Raw genomic sequence first — 22,311 nt, forward strand, 5'->3', positions numbered from 1 at the left:
AGCTGCTCGGAATACTGAAGTAGAAGCATCATGAGTTGAAGTCGAGCCTGGACAACTTATTAGACAATCCAGTTTCAACACTTTAAAAAGGGGCGGGGTGGGGGAGGCTGAGGATGTAGCTCAGTTGGTAGGATGCTTGCCTAGCACACACACAGCTCTGAGCACAGACCCCAGCACTGCATAAACAAAGTGTGGTGGCCCACAACTGTAATCCCTGACCTTGAGAGTTTAGAGGCAAGAGGATCGTAAGTTCAAGGCCACCCTTGACTACATAGTAATTTTGAGGCCAAACTTGAAGGAGAAAAGCAAGACTCTGTTTCAAAAAAAGGAAAACAAAGTTGATATTGTTCAGTGGTAGAACTTTCAAATAATGCACATTGCCCTAGATTTAACTCAGTATTGTAAATCCTCAAAAAAAAAACCCAAAAAAACAAACAAACAAACCCCACAGATATTTAGAGGTATTTAGAAAGCTGGTACAAGAAGCTTGGAGGAAAGATACTTGAAACTGTGACTGTAGTAAAGGACCTGGGTAATACTTAAAAATCAGATAGCTTGTGTGCACATGTGGAGCTCAGAGGACAGCTGCTGGAGGCCAGTTCTTCTACCTCATGGTTCCCAAGGATCAAAATTAGGTATGTTACCATGCTTAGTGGGAAAGGCCTTTACCTGCTGAGCCACATCCCCAGCCTAGGTGGTAATATTTTAAACAGTAGTTCCCAAATACTAATCTGTAAATCAGTGAATTCATAAGAAATAATTTATTCATCTATCATGAAATGAGTAAAAAAATATTTGTGAAATTCTCATAATGCTTAATTTATCATTTTGTGTAATTGTCAGACAGTAGTAATCAACAGGGTATTTATTTACACTTTTGGCAAAATCAAAAGTTGCCACCGTTGTTGTTAATTTCTCAAGGTTACTCGAGTCCTGAAACTTTAAAGCTCAGAATCACCAATTTAGAGCTGCCTTTTGTTCTCATGTCCCGGATCATCTCGGAAAGTGTTCCTCCTGTGGATTTTCTGGTGTCGGCTCAGGGATGAGTTATAGCTGAAGGACTTTCCACACTCAGTACATTCGTAAGGCTTTTCTCCCGTGTGATGTCGCTGGTGTTTCTTAAAGGAGGAGTCGTGCCTGTAGGCTTTCCCACAGCGGTTACACTCGTAGGCTTTCACCCCTGTGTGAACAGTCCTGTGGTTGCTAAGGTGTATCCTCTGCCTGAAGGCTTTCCCGCACTCCTTACATTTGTAGGGTCTCTCCCCGGTGTGGATTCGCTGGTGATGTGTGAGATATGCTCTATGACTGAATGTTTTACAGCAGGAGGTGCATTTGTAGGGCTTCTCCCCAGTGTGGATTCTTACATGTTCGCTAAGGTGTCTAATCTGTCGAAAGGGTTTCCCACATTCACTGCAGCTAAAGGGTTTCTCTCCCGAATGAGTCCTCAGATGCTGGACCAAGCTGATGTTCTGGCTAAAGGCTTTCTGACATTTGTCACACGTGAACGGTTTCTCTCCAGTGTGAGTCCGGTGATGCTGGTTAAGCGACGAGCGATGCCGGAAGGCTTTGCCGCACTCCTCACATGCGAAGGGCTTCTCCCCAGTGTGGATCCTCTGGTGCGTATTGAGAGATGCGCTCTGACTAAAGGCCCTCCCACACTCCTTGCACCGGAACGGTTTCTCGCCAGTGTGAGTTCTCATGTGCTCGACAAGGTGAATGGGTTGCTTAAACATTTTCTCACACACATTACATGGGTACCTTCTGGCTCTCATACAGCTCACTGGGTGATCAATTGAATCTAATTTATACTTGTTCCTCTTTCTGGCTGGTTTGTGTTTACGGTGCTTCTGTTCTAAAATAACATTGGAACTCTCTGGGTTTTCCAATTTGTTCCCTTCTTGGCGTTTCTTTTTGTGGGTCCAAATGGCTCGTCTCGTGCCTTTCCCACAGGTTGCCCGGTGACTCTCTAATGTATCACTGTAGCTGGAGGCTTTTTTCAATGGAGAACAAACTATATCATCCTCTATCAGCCTTCCCCTCGTGATGCCATGATCGAGCTTGACAGAAATGTCATCCTCTGCAGTTGACTCCTTGGTTTCTAGTTTATTCTTCACATCTGAATGGGGGTGGGGGGGGGGGAATGTGAATAGCTCATTCATTATGCTCTGAAGAAAATCAAACCCTGAAAATGTTGCAGAAGATATTCAGATACAGTACAGAAAGTGGCATGAGGTTTTACTGTATCCAGATAGAGTTATGGACCTATTCCAAAAATAAATCAAATGCAAAGAAACAGTGACTAGGTTGTTTGTACCCGACTTAATATGCTATACAATTTGCAGCATTCAACTCTCTATCTTTCTTCTTTTTGTTTTTGTTTTGTTTTGAGATGGGGCCTCACAAGTTCCTGCTCCCCCCCGGCCTCTACCTTTCAAATGCTGGCTGTGTGTCACACGTGTGGCTTAGCTGTGTTCTAATAACACTAAAACATAGCCGGGTGTGGTGGCGCACGCCTTTAGTCCCAGCACTCAGGAGGCAAAGGCAGGAGGATTTCTGAGTTTGAGGCCAGCCTGGTCTACAAAGTGAGTTCCAGGTCAGCCAGGGCTATACAGAGAAACCTTGTCTCGGAAAAACAAAACAAAAGAAAAAAACTAAAACATGACATTGAAGGCCTATGCCTTCAAGGATATGGCTTTAAACTGATAACTATTCTGAACAACTATCTCAGAAATATTAAAAAGATGGCACCCCCAACCCCAGTGGTGGGTGCACACTTTTAATCCCAGCACTCAGGAGGGAGAGGCAGGCAGATCTCTGTGAGTTTGAGGCCAGCCTGGTCTATAGAGTGAATTCCAGGACAGCCAGGGCTACAGAGAAATAAAAACAAACAAAAAATTTTTAAAAAAATTTTGGCTAGTTTTCTTTCTTAGTAATTCATTATATCATTACTAATATTTCAGATGATAGGTTTATATCCATGAAAGAAATAATTTCCTGTAAAATTTTTAAATCAGTATAGAAGGACCTTATGCATTTTCAAATTTCAAGCTCTCAAAAGAGACAGTAATAAAGTCTAGGTTTATCAGGCCTTGGCTCTGGGCTTGGAGAGGAGAAGGGGATGATGGGAAGAGACCACCTGCATGTCTCAATCTAGAGCTCAGGAGATGATAAAGCAAGATTGAACTTTGAAACTGCAATTTTTCTATTTCACGGAATTAAATAAATACTTGTTATTTATTTAAGGTCTCCCCCCCCGCCCCCCGCAAAGACAGGGTCTCAAGTAGCCCAGTCTGGCCTCCATCCTCCGATAAAGGTGAGTATGACCTTGAAGTCCTCATCTCCTGCCCCTCACTCTACGACTACAGTCATAAACCACAGTTGCTGGCTAAGACTTCTTTTTAAAAACCCTCTACAAGGTTACTTTTAAGATTCCATCAAGAGACAACAGCACCCACAGCAGCTTCCATGGTTTCTCGTTGTTGCCTGCTTTGTGATCCCGGCATAAGCAGGCAGTTTTCTGCCCGAGAACTGTACCCTCAGCCTGTATCGCTCTCAAAAATATCAGTTGCGCACAATAAAACCCAGGAGGACGTACAGGTGAGTACTGTTTATAACAGGGTAACCTAAGAGCACTATGAATAGTAATTCTGAAAAAAACAAGCAGAGAGTGCAGATTCTGGTCTGATATTCTGAAAACTGAGGCAGGAGGATCATCTTGAGTTTGAGACCATCATGGGTTACAGAATAATAATCCCTTGTTTCAAAATGCCCAAAACAATGAATAAAAGTTTAAAATGTCAAAATAGAAACATTCAAAGTTAGGTATTACTATTTAGCAGTAATATACAAAATATAACTCTAAAAATATATCACCTATACTATCAAGTGCAAGATCTCAGAATAAATCTAACACAGGATATGTAATGTGTGTAAGACCTTTATGGAGAAAATCCTGATCCTTTTTTTATATGAGGCACACTATCAGTTAAGTCAGGCTGGCCCTGAATTCCAGACCCTTCTGCCACTACCTCTTAAAACACGCACTGGAGGTTACACGGATCCGATGATACACATATCCATGCACATATGTGTCTGGCTTCATAGGCAAGTATTCCTCTAAGGGAGTTGGCTAAAACACATTGCTGGGTCATGGTAGATGCACCTTCATTTGGTGAGGGCACACCACATTGCCTTTCAGTACGTTTCAATGTTTTGTTTCCAGTCAGCAGATTTGAGTCAGCATTTTTGCCAACACTTTAACATTAATGTAAATTTACTGGGTGAATATGGTTTCTTTATCTTTCCTGATTATTTGTGAGAGAAAAGTTTAAGTTTTTAAATTGTGTGTGTGTGTGTGTGTGTGTGTGTGTGTGTGTGTGTATGTACATGCACATACATGTCTCAGTACACATGGGAATAAAGGCCAGAAGACAACTTTAAGGAACAGCTCTCTCCTTTCACACTGTGGATCCCAGGGACAGCACTCGGGTCTTTAGTTGTGGGAGCAAGGACCTTTACCTGCTGTGCCATCTCGCCGGCCCTCTTGCAGGACTTTTTATGAAGTCGTTATGAAGAAAAGTGTATACATGAGTTAAAAGGAGAAACAAAACTGAAGTTAGGATTATACAATAACAGCGAGAAAAGGAGATATAGGAAGCAAAAGGGAAGAAGATTTGTGGAATGTAACATGGCACTGAAGACAGCAAGTATCTATGAGGCACTTCATGTCAGCTACTTCCTGTTCTGTGAGAGGATCAGGTTTAACTCCAATGAGGGCAAGTCTTCTCTCCCTCCTACATACAGAGACTCTCAAAAGGGCGTGAGGAAGGGGTGAAATGAGATGTAGTGCAGGTCCTGTCTGTGCCCTAAGCCTTCCAGACAGCCTGGGAAGACCGAGCACTCTGGCCTACCTATCCAAAGGGCTCATCTACCCTGGTCTTACCTAAAATGGGATCCTCTGGGCCTTGACTCTCTGCCATGCATGGTCCCTCTCCTTTTTCCAACTGGGAAATCACAGTAGGCTTGGAAAGTTGATATCCTGCTTATGGAGTTAAAGAAAAATGATGAATGTTGATGCTGCTGTTGAAGAACCGCCCCAGAGTATAGTTCCAGCTTTTGCTACTCAGGTTGCCTGATAACCAACAGGGTCACATCTTTCTTGTCTAGCTCTATGAAATAAAGCTGTCCCTTAAGGAAGTCATTAGTTATGCTCTAGTCTTCAAAGGAACCAGACATCTCTAATACAGAACCCACAGCTACAACCCAACAAATTCACATTGATAGTTTAGCAACAATGGCTCCCTTACAATGGATGGGCTTGTAGAGGACAGCTGGTGTGATGACTAATTTTTAATTGTCAATTTGACACAACCTTGAATCTCACCTGAGAAGATTCTTAATCAAGTTGGTGTGGGAGGCTGTCTTAATTGATGTGAGAAGATCCCAGTCCACTGCGGGTGGTGCCATTCCCTAGTCTGGGGCTCTGGATTATGTTGGAGTAGAAAGAGCTAGCTGAGAGCAAGCAAGCAAACAAGGATGTATTCCAGTCTTTGCTCTTTACTGAAGATGTGATGCTTAAGTTCTTGCCTCAACTTCCCCAAGATTATAAGTTGGTTTTTGTGGGGGAATTTTATCACAAAAACAAACAAGAAATAAGATCAGTTGGCTGGTCCTTACCCACTGACACCAGGTTTCTGTAGTTCTCCAGCATCACCTCCCGATACAAATCCTGGTATGCAGGAGCCAGCTGTCCCCACTCCTCCTGGGATAAGTCCACGGCAATGTCCTTGAAAGTCAACGATTCCTGCAATATCCAACAGTTAGAGGAGTCAGAGTTCACCCCAGTCAAAGTCTAAGGAGCCTGGCAGTATTCCAAGTTCAGAGATTCCACACCTATTTCACCAGGAGTAGCCTCTGAGTCTGTCAGGAGATTTTCTAAAGACTGCTATAAGTAATTAAATATATAGCATAGAAAAGAAACATGAAGAAGTACAAACACCAGTGAGAGTTGAGGTGATCTTGTTTTGGGGGGCTGTGGAAAGCAATGTTCTCCGAAATGTTCTGTTTGGCTACAGGCAGTGATTCAATGGGGGGAGAGTAATGTGGAAGTCTCAGGGAAGAGTATTCCAGAATGTTCCAAAAGGCCTCAGAGTGAACATCTGTCTGAGGAGGAAGAACAGCACAGATGGAGGCAGCTCTGGGGCAAGGGAGGATGGAGGAGATGAGAGCAGAGGCCAGTGGGCTATGGAAGGAGATACTTCTGCATTAGCACTTACTGGCCCTAATACCTATGCGCCCTTTTATGTTTCTAAAGAAAACGTTTACTTAGCATACACAGTACTGGGTTTCACTATGGCATTTTAAAAAGCATTTGCTTTTGTTGGTTGTCTAATTCTCTCCCTTCAGGCCCTGAAGCTTTCCTGTTCCTCCTCCCAGACCCCCACAGCCTCCTGTTTCCCTCCCCCAGCCTCCTGTTCCACACACACAGTCTCCTGTTCCCCGCACACAACCTCCTGTCCCCCCCCAGCTTCCTGTTTCCCCCCACAGCCTCCTGTTCCCTCCCCCCACAGCCTCCTGTTCCCCCCCAGCTTCATGTTCCCTCCACAGCCTCTTGTTCCCTCCCCCCATAGCCTCCTGTTCCTTTTCACACCCCCAACAGCCTCCTGTGTCCCACACACACAACTTCCTCTTCCCTACTCCGCAGTGTCCTGTCCCCCCCACAGCCTCCTGGTCCTTTCCCCCCCCCAGCCTCCTGGTTCCCCCCCCCTGTTATTCGTCGCGTTCTCACGACCGGCCAGGAAGAACACAACAACCAGAATCTTCTACGGCAAAGCTTTATTGCTTACATCTTTTTGGGGCCAGAGTGTAAGAAGCAAGAGAGAGAGAAAAACGAAACCCCTTCTATTTAAAAGAGAACAACAATTGCCTAGGACGCATCACTCCCTGATTGGCTGCAGCCCATGGCCGAGCTGACGTTCACGGGAAAAACAGAGTACAAGTAGTCGTAAATACCCTTGGCTCATGCGCAGATTATTTGTTTACCAACTTAGAACACAGGATGTCAGCGCCATCTTGTGACGGCGAATGTGGGGGCGGCTTCCCACAGTTCCCCCTTTTTCTTTTAATAAGAGCAAATAGGCCACCCATATTAATGAGAGTGGAGATAGAGGTCAAATCCCCAGTGTGTAGGTAAAGGAGCCATGTACAGGATTAGCTCTTAGGCTTACAGGCTTTTACCCAGAGCAACCCTGACCTGCTCCCGTGTCGTTTTGCCTGGGGGAAGGGAACTAGGACACTGAACCTTCATGAAAGATGACATGTCTCCCTAGAATAGGCTCATATATGCCGCAGAGCCTTTCCATTGCAGTGCTTAGCCTTGCAACTCTCTCGGGCTGCTGAAGCACACTCACTCTATCTCGTGCAATGAGACTAGCCTCGTGAGATATAAGAGCTGAGTGGCCAGCGACCTATTGCCTAAGCATAGATATATCAGGGGAAGCTCCATGTTCTAGTCCTGCAAGCGCCTGGGCAATAACCACCTTGTCTCTCTTAGTTTGGGCCTTAAGCTTACAGACCAATCAAAGAAGCAACACTAATCCACAGCAAAGTGTATCTCCAAATAATATTAATCCCACCCAATTTTTTAAAGAAAGAAAATGCTGAGGAGATCCAATTGGGTAATCCTTTGGTCAGCGACAGGTCCAAGCGCGTGGAGTTGACCTGAAGTCTCAATTCTCGAAGGATCTGTTCAAATTCAGCCATCCAATTCTGTAACATATACTGAAAAAGACTTTTTGACAAATTAGCTGTCCTAGTAAATTTAACATACTGAATGGAAATAACACACAATCCCGGAAACTTTTGTTCACATCCCTGCTGAGTTATTTGTCATAATACATCTAGTTGTTTCTGGACAAGATCTATGAGTTGATTAACCAGCATGAGACCTCTCTGTATCTTGACATTAGCTGAGGCCTGTTCATCTATGACTGTAGTCACTGAGGCTGACAAAGTGTTAATGGTGTCAGTCATCTGGACCTGTCCAGACAGAACCAAGGCTGTCTGAATTAAGGCCAAACCCAGTTCCCAGTTAGTGGTAAAAAAGCAGGAGAATACTTGAGCATTATACATCACCGTCATTGGGAGTGGAAATGTCGACATTATCCCCCAACGCTGCTCTCTCTTTATTATTGACGCCCTGGACATCACCAAGACGAGGGACATTAGTATTCCCTTGGTCAGTCTGGATTTTTCGGGTGAGTCTTTCCGGTACCCAAAATGGGTTGTCTTCATTCTGTGGGAAAACACAGATAGCTCCCCTGGATCTTATCAAGATAGGATCCGGGCCATACCATTTATTATCAAGGACATTTTTCCATTTAACCATCTCATTGGGCCTATCTGGCTCTGAACAATGACGTTCAGCCGCAGTATGGCCATGAGCATCAATATTTAAAAAATTGAGTGTAAAGAGTGCCAAAGACACCGACACTCTTGGTGCTCGGGGTACAGTCTCCTCAAAAGTTCCCCTCTTCTGTTTTATAAGATAGGCTTTGAGGGTGCGATGCGCACGCTCAACAATACCCTGTCCTTGAGGGTTGTACGGAAGTCCAGTCAGGTGGGTTACGTCCATCTGACGGCAGAACTGCTGAAATTTTTGAGACGTGTAAGCTGGTCCATTATCAGTCTTAAGGAGTCTGGGTTTCCCCCAAGCACTCCATGCCTCAAGACAATGTTGAATCACATGTGAGGCTTTTTCTCCGGTTAACGGAGAAGCAAACATGATGCCAGAACATGTGTCAATAGACACATGGAGATATTGAAGTTTTCCAAAGGAAGAAACATGTGTAACATCCATTTGCCAGACCTGTAGAGGTCGAATACCGCGTGGGTTAATTCCCACATGAGGAACTGGCAAGAACTCACAGCAGCTTTGACATTGAGTAACAATGTCACGGGCTTCTTTTCTTGTCAAGGAGAAACGACTGCGTAATGTTTCAGCCGTCACATGAAAATTATTATGAAAATTTCTTGCAGCCTCTACCGGGGATGATAGGGCAGCAGCCACCACTTTAGTGGCCTTATCTGCCAAATCATTTCCCAGAGCCATGGGGCCAGGTAGGCCTGAATGGGCTCTAACATGAGTAATATAAACAGGAGATCTTCTAGATAACAAAACTAATTGTATCTGCTGAAAAATATTGGCAACTCTACTGGAAGGCTTAATCACTCCAGCCACTTCTAAAAGATTTACTGCATTTACCACATAACAGGAATCTGACACAATATTAAGGGGTTCTAAAAAGGTTTTTAAAACTTCTAAGACCACTAAACATTCTACCACTTGAGGTGAATTTTCATTATATTGTTTGGATACCACTTTACCATTAGCCACATAGGCACCTATGCCAGTTTTTGATCCATCAGTATATACCACAATCCCATTTTTAAGTGGGTTTCTTACTGTTATTTGTGGAAACACAACAGATTGATTTTGGGCAAACTGTAAGATTGGATGTTTTGGATAATGGTTATCTATTTTTCCTGAAAAGGAGGTAACTAAAACTGCCCAATCATTAGATGCGGCTGCCAAGGTTTGAACCTGTGCAGCGGTATAAGGTACAATTAAAAGATATGGACTTTGCCCAAAGTGGGTGATTGCTGCTTTTAGGCCTTTAAGGGCAAGCTGTGCAATTGCATCAGGATACCAATCTATTATTTTAGCTGGGGATACGTTTGGATGGATCCACAACAATGGCCCATTCTGCCACAAAACTGCAGTTGGCAATTGTGCTGTCTTAAAGACACACAAACTGAAAGGCTGCGAATCCTCAATACGTTGTAATTGTGCATTCTGTAAGGCCTTTTCTACCTTTTGTAAGGCCTGGTTAGCAGCTAGAGTAAGAGTCCTAGGGGAGGAGATATGAGGATCTCCTTCTAAAATACTAAACAAAGGCCTTAACTCAGCGGAAGGAATCTTTAAAAAAGGTCTGAGCCAATTAATATCTCCCAACAGCTTTTGAAAATCATTTAAGGTATGGAGGTGATCTCTTCTTATCTCTACCTTTTGGGGCACAATCTTATCTGGGGACACCACAGAGCCCAAGAATTGTCCTGTATCAGAAATTTGGACCTTTTCTGTGGCTATCTGTAGACCCCACTGACTTAAAGTTTTAAGTAGAAAAGGATATGCCTTTTGTAGCATGGTAAGGTCTTTATGGCACAGGAGGATGTCATCCATGTAAAGGAGCAAAATTAAAGAGGGGAATTGTTTCCTCACTGGCAAAAGAGCTTCTTGTACATAAAGTTGACACATAGTAGGACTATTGGACATTCCCTGTGGTAAGACCTTCCATTGATACCTCTTATCAGGTTCCATGTGATTAATAGAGGGGATGGTAAAGGCAAATCTGGGCCTATCCCTTGGACACAAAGGTATAGAAAAGAAACAATCTTTAATATCTATAATGATTAAATTCCAGCCACGTGGTAAGGCGGAAAGTACAGGGAGACCCCTCTGTACTGGGCCAAATAAGTTCATTTGCTCATTAATGGCTCTGAGGTCATGGAGCAGTCTCCACTTTCCTGACTTTTTCTTAATTACAAAAATTGGAGTATTCCAAGGTGAGGTAGAGGGTTCAATATGGCCTAATTTTAATTGTTCCTCTACCAGTTGAATCACAGCTTCTAGTTTTTCAGAGGATAGGTGCCATTGAGGAACCCACACTGGGTCCCCTGTTTTCCATGGTATGGGTCGTGCTGCCCCAATGGCCGCTAAGGAAAACCCAGACCCTGTCTGTCTTGGTTTCCATTAGGTGAGATGGGCTCTATCCTTCCCTGTTCTTGATGTCCTAACCCTTTTCCTTCTTTATAACCCATCTTTGCCATGATATTTTTTGCTTTAGCTGAATACCCTCCTGATGGGGTGTTTTCATTGGACAAAATAAGGCCCAAATGCTGCATAATATCCCTTCCCCAGAGGTTAACCGGGAGTGGGAGCACATAAGGTATGAATTTCCCTTGCTGCCCTTCAGAGGATTCCCACGTCAAGGCAACGGAGCTTATAGTGGGACATGATTGATATCCTAGGCCCTGTAATGAATGAGATGACTCTGTGGTGGGCCATGCTTTGGGCCACCAATGTGTAGAAATTATACTTTTATCTGCTCCGGTATCAAGGATGCCTTCAAACTCTTTTCCATTAATCTTAAGGCGGAGCTTAGGTCTATCATTTAAAGATACAACCAAATAGGCAGAATCATTTCCTGAGGAGCCCATTTTCTTTATCTCAGGTCCTGCAGATTTCTCCCTGGTATTATCAGGGAGGAGCAGCAGCTGAGCTATCCTATCTCCTTTACTAATAGAAAAAACGCCTTTAGGGCTTGAGCACAGGACCTGTATTTCAGGGGAATGTTGACAATCCATAATTCCAGGGTGGACTACTAAGCCCTGCAAGGTGAGTGAACCTCGGCCGAGAATAAGGCCCATGGTTCCCGGGGGCAAGGATGGTATAGGCTCCACCGGCACCGGCTGAATACTCATTTGAGGCATTAATAGGAAGTCGGAGGCGGCACGCAGGTCCACCCTTGTGGGTCTTCCTGGGTCGCCTCTCTGGCTGCTTCCTGGGTCCTGACAAACCGGTTCCCATATCTTTGAGGGCCCTGGGACCGAGGGCCCGATGACCCGTTTTTTGGCACATCAGTTGATTGACTATCAGGTGGGGGAAGAATTCTGCCCTTTATATCCCTCACAGAGCGACACTGGTCAGCTCTATGATAACCCTTGCCACACTTAGAGCAAAGAGTGAGAGTCCCTCCCTGTTTATCTGGAGCTCTGCAATCTTTCTTAAAATGCCCAGGCTTTCCGCAATTAAAACATGTCCTCTGATTATTTCTGCCCATGGAGCGGTTCTGAGATTGAAGGATGGCAGCCGCTAAACCTGCATTGCTGAGAGGTCCCCCAAGCTCTCGACAGACCCTGAGCCAGTCTTGTAAGCCTTTGTTCTTTCTTGGGGCTATGGCCGCTCGGCACTCCTTTGTGGCTTGCTCGTAGATTAGCTGTTCTATGAGAGGCGCAGCTTGCTCTGACTCTCCAAAAATACGCTCTGCTGCCTCTGTCATTCTGGCCACAAAATCTGAGAAAGATTCCTGAGGTCCCTGGATTATCTTTGTTAACTGACCAGTGGTTTCACCTGCTCGAGAGAGCGCCTTCCAGGCCCTAATAGCCGTGGAAGAAATCTGGGCATAAGCTCCCCAATGGTAGTTTGTCTGATCAGCAGAATAAGCTCCCTGACCCGTTAACAAGTCAAAAGTCCAATCTCTCTGCTCTGGAGTCAAAGCAGCTGCGTTTGCTCGGGCCTGCGCCTGTGCAGCTTCGTGCCAAAGCGCTTTCCATTCCATATATTTGCCCATACTAGGGAGAGCGGCTTTTACAACCGTCTGCCAATCAGCAGGCGTTAGTGCCATACCAGCGAGCCTGTCTAACTGCGCCAAGGTAAAATTAGCATTGGTTCCGTATTTACGAACCGACTCGGCAATTTCCTTAATCTGTACGTATTCTACCGGAGCGTGGACACGCCCACCCTCGGCTCCTTCAAAGACTGGAAATGCCTGTTGTATTTTCTTTTGTTCCTCTCGGGGAATGAATGAGTCTGCGCACTGCCTCTCTGCGCACTGCCTCTCTGCGCACCTCTCTGCGCACTGCCTCTCTGCGCACCTCTCTGCGCATTGCCCCTCTGCGCATTGCTGACGCACTACGCAGGGCGGGGGCTCCGCATAGGGCGGACCTTGAAACCGACTGCCGGGAGGTTGAACAGTACGCTGACTTTCGCCAGCCGCTTTTGGCTTTTTTCTTGACCAATTAGCTGGCTGGTAATGGGCTGCTTCTTCCTCCCAGTCTGTTTCCTCAGAGGAGGATTCTTCACTTGCTTCAGAGCTACTAAGAGCTGGCTTCCTGAGCTCATCTAGTGACGAGTATCTCCTAGAGACCTCCGCTAATCGATCTTTTTTCTTCTCCCTTTTTCCTCTTTTTCTTCTAATCTCTCTCCAGGTATTCCTACCTAACCTTAACTTTTCCTCGGGTTCAAGACCCTTGGAAAGGCCTGTATACTTATTTTGTGTACCATACTTCCTCTTTGTTCCTACTCTCTCTCCCCGCTTTACTTCTGATAGATTGTCCTGAATTTCCTCTAGAATTTTCAGCCCTATCTTAATCACTTGATAGCATGTGAAAAAGAACAAAAGGGCTCCTAACACCAGAAAAAATTCAAGGCCAAACATACTCACTGGTACTCTCGTTCCCCAGCTGAAAAGTTCTGAATTCATACAGTTGAATCCTTCTTAACAGTCTGCTTTACGGGAACCTTTATCACCGTCGTTCCCCAGCTGATGAGTTCTGAATTCGGCAGTTGAATCCTTCTCAACAGTCTGTGTTACGGGAACCTTTATAAACGTGATCCGCAGTTCTGGTTCTGAAATGAAGTATCCCTCCTGCGCCAGTCCGGAGTTTTTTCTCGTCCCGGAATTCGGCACCAATTGTTATTCGTCGCGTTCTCACGACCGGCCAGGAAGAACACAACAACCAGAATCTTCTACGGCAAAGCTTTATTGCTTACATCTTTTTGGGGCCAGAGTGTAAGAAGCAAGAGAGAGAGAAAAACGAAACCCCTTCTATTTAAAAGAGAACAACAATTGCCTAGGACGCATCACTCCCTGATTGGCTGCAGCCCATGGCCGAGCTGACGTTCACGGGAAAAACAGAGTACAAGTAGTCGTAAATACCCTTGGCTCATGCGCAGATTATTTGTTTACCAACTTAGAACACAGGATGTCAGCGCCATCTTGTGACGGCGAATGTGGGGGCGGCTTCCCACACCCCCCCCCCCAGCCTCCTTCCACTCTCACTGGTCTCACTGACCCTCCCACCTCAACACCTCTGTCCCTCCCACTCACTCCTTTGCATACTTCCCCCACCTATACATAGACATGTAAACAGTGTGAGGGTCTACACATGAGGGACCACACAGTATTTGTCTGAGTCTGGGTCAGCTGACTTTATACGATTCCCAGATCCATCCATTTTCCTGAAAATTTTTCATGCTTATGGGCATCTAGGATGGCTCCATTTTGTTGCTTACTGTGATCAGTATGCAGCAATATACATGGATGTGTAGATGTCTCCGTGGTAGGAGTCCTTGGGTAAGTGCCCAGGAGTGCTATAGTGCAGTCATATGAAAGTCTTAATTAGTTTTTGGAGAACCGTCCATACTGAGTTCCATGACAGCTGTACTCATTTAGAATCCCACAAACACTGAGTGTGGTCTCTGTTCCCCATATCCCCACCAATATCCGCTGCCTCTTTTCTTGATGATAGTTATTCTGATAGGGATGAGATGGAATCTCAAGGGATTTTTTTTCCCGTGGTTTTTGTTGTTGTTATTGTTGTTGTTTTAAGATTTACTTTTGGGAGCTGGAAAAGTTAAGAGCACTGTGTGCTCTTCAGGAGGTCCTGAGTTCAATTCCCAACAACCACATGGTAGCTCACAACCATCTGTAATGGGATCAATGTCCTCTTCTGGAGTGTCTGAAGTCAGCTATAGTGTACTCATATAAATAAAATAAATCTTTTCTAAAAATTATTTACATGTATGAGTCTTTGTCTACATTTAGGGGCTGGTGAGATGGCTCAGCGGTTAAGAGCACCGACTGCTTTTCCAAAGGTCCTGAGTTCAAATCCCAGCAACCACATGGTGGTTCACAACCATCTGTAACGAAATCTGATGCCGCTTTCTGGAGTGTCTGAAGACAGCTACAGTGTACAGTATATAAATAAATAAATAAATTTTTAAAAATGAGTCTTTGTCTACATTTATGTATGTGCACCACGTGTGTGCCTGGTGCACTAGGAAGTTAGAAGAGAGCATTGGATCCCAGGGAAATGAAGTTATGAATGGTTAAGAGCCACCTTGTGGGTTCTGGGAAATGAACCCAGGTCTTTGCCAGAGCAGCCAATGTCAGTGTCACTTAAAGTAGACTGGACTGATAAAGACAATGTCAGAGTAGCTGGGTTTACCAGAATGCACTACCATGGGCTTTTAAGAGTAGCCAAAGATCATTAGAGGACAAAAGTGGAACACTGAAAAAGTATTCAATCCACAGGAGGGCAGTAAAGATGGGCAAAACAATAACAAAGACAATCAGGACAAAGAATAAAATACACACAACTGTGAGTGGGCTGAACAAGCAGGAGCTGGCTATGGAAGTCACACTGCAAAAGGGATGGGAAAGTGGCTCTGTGCAAACATAACAGAAAAACCAGAGAGCCAAGTTAAGGTGGACTGTAGGCAAAGTCACGCTGCCAGACTTTAAAAAGGAGGGAGGAAGAAGAACAGGAAGAGAAGGAGGGGGGGAGGAGGAAGAGGAGGAGGAGAGCACTTCAGACAAGTCTAAGTAGCTTTGGGGTAGGATACTGTAACTCACAGGGCTATTTCATAATACCAAGAAGGTCTATTTAAGGAAAAGGTCCAAGTCTTGGCAGCTTTAATCCCAGCAGAAGCAGGTGGATTTCTGAGTCTGAGGCCAGCCTGGTCTATAGAGCAAGTTCCAGAACAGCCAGAGTGACAGAGAAATCCTTCTCAAAAAATAAAAATAATAACTATTATTATTATTAATCAAACAAAACTGTCAGAACTAAGGGGACAGAATATAAAAAAAAATCACAGTTACAGACTTAAGATCCTCTGTCAACAACTCATGGGACCAGTAAATAAAAATTGGTTAAGGAGGAGGTGGGGCTACAGCTCAGCGGATGAACTGCTTGCTCAGCATGGGGGAAGCCCTGGGTTCATCCTCAGATCTGTGTAAACTGAGTGACAGTGAGGAGGTGGAGGTGGGAGGTTCAGAAATAAAGGTCATCCTTGGATACATAGCGAATTCTATGTAGCGAGTTTAGGGCCATCCTGGGCTACAGGAGACCCTGCTCAAAAGGAAACCAAACCCATGAAGAATGAAGGAGATCTAACTCTGTAGTTTAAGCTACTGCACAACTATAAAGTCCACATAAAACTTAAAAAAGCAGTCTACAGATAAATCCTTTAAGACGTTGTAGAGTTAGCCGGGCGGTGGTGGCGCACGCCTTTCATCCCAGCACTTGGGAGGCAGAGGCAGGCGGATTTTTGAGTTCGAGGCCAGCCTGGTCTACAGAGTGAGTTCCAGGACAGCCAGGGCTATACAGAGAAACCCTGTCTCGAAAAAGCAAAAACCAAACCAAACCAAACCAAACAAACAAAAAAGACGTTGTAGAGTTAAATTCAGCTGTAAGACAGAATGTGTAAATTTCATGTCCTTTCTTCCACGGGTGGAACGGAAAACTGATTGGAGAGGGGCTGAAGGGAACTCCTGGGACAACAGAATGTTCTTTTTTTTCTTTTTTTCTTTAAAGATTTTATTTATTATGTATATGAGGTTTATTTTTATTGTTATATGTAAATACACTGTAGCTGTCTTTAGACACACCAGAAGAGGGCGTCAGATCCCATTACAGTTGGTTGTGAGCCACCATGTGGTTGCTGGGATTTGAACTCAGGGCCTTCGGAAGAGCAGTCAGTGCTCTTAACCGCTGAGCCATCTTACCAGCCCCAGAATGTTCTATTTGTTAGTTTGCTTCCACAGTACATGCATCTCAAAATAGGGGCACTTTTTAATTTCTTGCATTTTACTCTTTAAAGATTTATTTTTTTTTTTTACAGTCTTTTTTTTTTTTTCTGGTTTTTCGAGACAGGGTTTCCCTGTGCAGTCCTGGCTGTCCTGGAACTCACTCTGTAGACCAGGCTGGCCTCGAACTCAGAAATATGCCTGCCTCTGCCTCCCAAGTGCTGGGATGAAAGACGTGCGCCACCACCACCCGACTGATTTATTTATTTTATATTATGTGTATAAATGTTTTGCCTGAACACACTGTGTGTGTACAGTTGTCTGCAGAAGCTGGAAGAGGATTCCCAGGGACTGGAGTTAGACTGCTGCTGCTATCCAACCTGGGTCCACTGGAAGAGCAGCAAGTGCTCTGAATGTCTGAGCTCTCTCTCTAACCTCTGTCTGTCTGTTTAAAACATTGCCTTGCTAGTAGCCAAGACTGTTTTCCCAGTTGCTACAATCTCACTCATAGCTCACTCTTGCTCCTCAGCCTCCTGAGGTTCTGGGTTTCCAGATGTGTGCGACCATAGCTACCTGCGTCATACATCTGTATTTCCCTACAGGTCACTTATACCTCAAAGTCGAATAAAAGTGGAACCTGTCCCTGGTGCTGAGAACCTAGGCTTTTAATTCTTAATTACATTTACTACTGACGCATCCGGAGAGTGCTATAGAATGCTTTGGAGGTCAGAGGACACCTTGCGGAAGTTGGAGCAGGGTCACCTCTCTAGACCGGAGCCTGTGTTCCTTCACCTAGGCTGGCAACCAGTAAGCCCCAGCGACTCTCCTATCTCCAGACCCTACAGCACTGGGGTTATAAGCACACCCAGACTGTTATGCTGAGGGTGGAATCTGAACTCAGGTCTTCACCACTGTGTAGCGAGCACCCTCATCCGTTTGAGCCCTCTCTCCAAGTCATTATTTTACCTATGTTCATCTTAGATGCCAAGTAATTCTGTTGGTTTGGAACCAGGGTAGAACAGCATCACTCTCTCTGCTTTCTACTTTGAAAGTAGGATAATGTTCCAGAGGAAGCCACTATAAAAATGGAAACTGCCACCACAGAAACGTTCTCTGTGAGTAACTTGCCTGGACTCCCTCCATATTGAATTATTGGTGTCAACCTATTTCCAGTTCTCAAAACAGGTGGTTTTACATCCTTAAAAACTAAGAAGGAATGTCGAGAAAAATCAAGGGAACTCCAACACACCTGGGATCCTGCTGCAGTGGTGCCAGGGGTCACTCCATCATGGGATCCTGCTGTAGGGGTGCCAGGGGTCTCTCCATCATGGGATCCTGCTGCAGGGATGCCAGGGGTCTCTCCATCATGGGATCCTGCTGCAGGGGTGCCAGGGGTCGCTTCATCATGGGATCCTGTTGCAGTGGTGCCAGGGGTCGCTCCATCATGGGATCCTGCTGCAGGGGTGCCAGGGGTCGTTCCATCAGCTAAGCTTTCTTGTTGTGTCCCATTAGCATCATGGGATAGCAGAGCTGTAGAAGGAGAAGAGCTGTGAGGTGTATACCTTCCCAGCTCCCCAGGCCCATTGGCAGGGGCTCCTTCCCCAACACTCACAAAGACCATGTAGCCTTGGCCAGCCTGGAGCTCAGAGATCTGCCTGCATCTGCATCCTGCTCACTGGAGACTCAAGCTTTCCACACCACACCGGACTTGCTCTTGTTTTTAGACAGGGTCTCACTCGGTAGTTCAGGCTGACCTCGGCTGCACACTCAGATGGGCACCACATTCTTTATTATTAACTAATTCATTCATTTATTCACTCAGCACCACATTCTTTTTTTTTTTTTTTTTTTTTTTTTTTTTTTTTTTTTTTAGTTTTTAGAGACAGGGTTTTTCTGTATAGCCCTGGCTGTCCTGGAACTCACTTTGTATGTAGACCAGGCTGGCCTCAAACTCAGAAATCCGCCTGCCTCTGCCTCCCGAGTGCTGGGATTAAAGGTGTGCGCCACCATGCCCAGCTCTCAGCACCATATTCTTAAGCTTTGACTAGGCTGAACGTCCCCACTCTGTGGTTCACTTTGAAACCCACTCCTTAAGTATGGATTTTTCTATCCCTTCTCCAATAAAAACTAAGACACTATCTAGACCTGATTCCATGGTATCTGCCTTAAGAAAATCTTAGTCCATGCAATGGAAGATGGCTTCTTGCCCTTTGCATACCAAAGAACCTGTTTTAAAGGCTATCTGCTATTATTTTTATCTGTGTCTCCCCCACCAATTAATAATAAGCATCATCACACATAATAACTCATTCATGCCAGACATGGTGGCACTCACCTCTAATCCCTGTACTCAAAAGGTAGAAGTTGGAGGATAAAGAGTTAGAGGCTAGCCTCTGCTACACAGCAATTCAAACTGGAGGCTAGGCTGGTCTATACCAAACACTGCCGCCACCAACAAAGAGAGGTAATGAGGCAATATTCATTTTTATCAACTGTTAAGATGTTTAGCCAGGGCTGGAGAGATGGCTCAGCAGTTAAGAGCAATGACTGCTCTTCCAGAGACCCTGAGTTCAGTTCCCAGCAACCACATGGTGGCTCACAACCATCTGTAATGGAATCTGATGCCCTCTTCTGGTGTGTCTGAAGACAGCTACAATGTACTCATATACTATAAATTAATTAATTAATTAATTAGTTAATTAATTAAAAAAAAAGATGTTGAGCCAAAGTCCCTCAGCTAGAACATAAAAACTCTGGGCTGAACACAAAGCATTATGGGTATGAATGATGAGACCACACAAAACACTGACTCCTCTTCCTACCCTACTACTCTGCGCAGACTAAGACTTGGGCATGTCTTAAAGGAATTAACCAACTTAGGTAAAATGAGAGCAGTCAGGCATTTTGTTCTTGCCTCTCAGAGAAAGAGGATGAAAAAAAGATTACCAAAAAGACTGACTAGGGCAAAGATGACCAGGAGTTTTGCAGAAAACCTGAGACTCGGGCCAGAGACCTTTGATTCCCTGATTCTGAGTTAGGCTCTCACACGCAGGAACTGGCAGTGGGGGAGGGGCACATCCTGTGGCCTTCCTTCCTGTTATATATTGTTTCTGGGGACAGGGAAAAGAAGGGACACACAGCAAAAGTCACCAGGAAGCAGAGGTAGGAGCCCAGCATTTCCTTCACAAATATCCCCTGACCCCCATGGCACAAGCATGAACCCGCATGGATCTTCTTTCCCCTAAGTTATCCCCAAGGGACCACCCCTTCTTCCAACTTTGTCTGTTCTCACCTTCTCCTCCAAACATTTTTGTCACATCCTCCCACAGGGACACCTCCTTCAACTTCACCCAGGTCGCCTCAGTGGCCGGGGTGATCAGGAGCTGCTGAGGCATGATGGCGCCGGCCTGACTGGGGGTGGCAGCTTCGGGTGGGGAAACTGCTGGAACTTTCGATGAGAGGCTTCCTGGTTGTATCGTCCTCAGGCCATAATCTTTTACCCTGGAAGAGTTGTTGAGCCCCTGCAATATCAGAGACCATTGTGAGATGAAGAACTCTGGGTATAGACGCTTCATCTTTGGGAGGCAGTCCTGTAAGCTGCTTTGAGGCCTTTGGACTCCCCTTCCTTTTCTTTCTTGCGACAGGATTTCTCAGTATAGCTCTGGATGTTCTGGAATTCACTCTGTAGACCAGGATGGTCTTGAACTTAGATATCTATCTGCCTCTACCCCCTGAGTGCTGTGATTAAAGGTGAGCACCACTATGTTTGGCTGTACTTTCTTTTAAACTTTATTTGTCTGTCTGTCTGTCTGTGTGCCATGGTGCTCAGCTGGAGGGTACAAGATAACTTATGGGAGTCCATTCTCTTCTTCCAACAAGTGGGTCAGAGGGATTGAGCTCAGGCTGTACGACTTGGCAGCAGGTGCCTTTCCCCACTAAGCCATCGGACTAACCTGCTTTGTGTGCCTAGAGAGCAAAAGGCATGAAAGGAGAGACCCAGAGAACCCATCATACAGCCAGAAGTCCAGAACTGTCTTTATAGCTGCAAAAAGGCCTAGAAGATTCGGCACCAATACTGAAATAATAGTGTCCTGGATACAGAAGTAACCCTCAACTTTAAACACATAGATACAAAGACGCCAGTACCAAAGGAAAAAAAAAAGTACAAATGTCCACATGCCCTGACCTGACCACCTTGTAAGCTGCATGCCCCTTCTGCCTGCTTACATATTTGGAGCTGGCGCCAAGGAAGGCTCTTTGATGTCTGACCTGTATGTAAAGCTGAGACCTGAGGCACTTCAAGTCTGACCTTCAGTTTCCTCATCTATAAAATGTGGATGTTAACTACTGCACAGGGATGCAGTGTTGAGACAATGTTAGGTCTACTAAGTTAACAATTAAGACCTTTTTATTTTAAAGCTGTACAATAAACATTATCTTAAAGTTTAAAAAAAAAATCACGGGCTGAAGAGATGGCTCAGCAGTTAAGAGCACTGACTGCTCTTCCAAAGGTCCTGAGTTCAAATCCCAGCAACCACATGGTGGCTCACAACCATCCCTAATGAGATCTGACACCGTCTTCTGGGGTTTCTGAAGACAGCTGCAGTGTACTTATAATAAAGAAATAAATCTTTAAAAAAAATTAAAAATAAAAAAAATCACATGCGTTTATTTATGGGGGTGGAGGTCACATGCCAACTTTTGAGAGTTGGTTCTCTCCTTTTACCAGGGCATCAGACCTGTCTGCCAAAGCCTTTACGGGGCCCCAGTGGCCATCATGTTTTAGAGTTATTTTAGAAAACAATTAGAAAGCTCAGCTTGAATATCTCAGTTGATAAAACAGTAATTCACAGGGCTGCGCTTTGTCATAAGCCAGCAGCAACAGTCGTCATCACACACTCCAAATGCCCAGCACAGCTGGTGAAACGAATCCCCGGTTCAGATGCAATTAAAACTGCAGGGTTATGTGCTCCCACAGAGCTGGAGAGGAGGAAATATAGTATGTCAAGTGCAAGTAGAACCACTACAGAACTGACCATAACAGCAATTTGGAAACAACCCGAATCCATCATCTGAATCGCCCATTCAGCATATGAATAGTTGTGGACACTGGGACCAGATTCAGTGGACCTGATACCCAAACGCAGCTCTCTCTCGGGGAGGGGACTGCTCTTTGAAGTCTGGGGGAAGAGGAGGAAAGGTGAAAGACTGCCTGTCCAAAAAGACCGGAGTTGGTGCAAATAGCCCCGACTATGTAAAAAGTCTCGTCACTAAGTGCAAACTTTGTGCTGTTCCTTCCGAAGGAGCTGGCAATCCCAGAAGCTTGCTGAACGACCCATCGGCAGAACTTCGCAGGCAGCCACCCGGTCGAGCTCGCAGCTCCGCAGCAGAGTCGCCTACTCACCGGAGGATCTCCGGATCCGTTCCCGCCAGCCTTCCACGCTCACACCGCGGCGCCCAGTGCGCAGCGTGGCTTCCGAGGGACACAGGACACCGTCGGCCTCCGGGCTGGACACCGGCCTCTCCCGCTTCTCACCCGCCGCACCCGGGAGCGGAGCTCCGCGCGCACAGGCGTCCTGCCCGGCCTTCTGTCCCAGCCCAGGACCTGCGGCGCCGGCTGCGGCTCAGATGCCCGAGCTCCGCCGTTTCACCCCGCCCCTCT

The 22,311-nt window shown here is 45.5% G+C and overlaps 1 protein-coding gene across 4 annotated transcripts; it reads right to left on the reverse strand.

The window, feature by feature from the left end:
- Window positions 1-742: 742 nt before the first annotated feature.
- Window positions 743-22,311, reverse strand: Zfp69 (zinc finger protein 69). Of its 4 annotated transcripts, none has more exons than NM_001005788.3 (6): window positions 22,054-22,311; window positions 19,942-20,170; window positions 17,899-18,179; window positions 5,677-5,803; window positions 4,943-5,041; window positions 747-2,116 (listed from the first exon to the last, which is right to left on the reverse strand). In NM_001005788.3, the coding sequence occupies exons 2-6, from the start codon at window positions 20,042-20,044 to the stop codon at window positions 963-965; spliced, it is 1,764 nt and encodes a 587-aa protein (NP_001005788.2). In that variant the 5' UTR covers window positions 20,045-20,170; window positions 22,054-22,311; the 3' UTR covers window positions 747-962. The 4 variants fall into 4 exon arrangements, with proteins under 4 accessions (XP_017175781.1, XP_006503274.1, NP_001005788.2 ...); NM_001384119.1 differs by having other exon boundaries at window positions 4,943-5,038; window positions 22,054-22,298; XM_017320292.1 differs by lacking the exons at window positions 17,899-18,179; window positions 19,942-20,170; window positions 22,054-22,311 and having other exon boundaries at window positions 743-2,116; window positions 5,677-6,740.

This window comes from Mus musculus, chromosome 4 (genome assembly GCF_000001635.26).
Source record: "Mus musculus strain C57BL/6J chromosome 4, GRCm38.p6 C57BL/6J".
Classification (NCBI taxonomy): domain Eukaryota; kingdom Metazoa; phylum Chordata; class Mammalia; order Rodentia; family Muridae; genus Mus; species Mus musculus.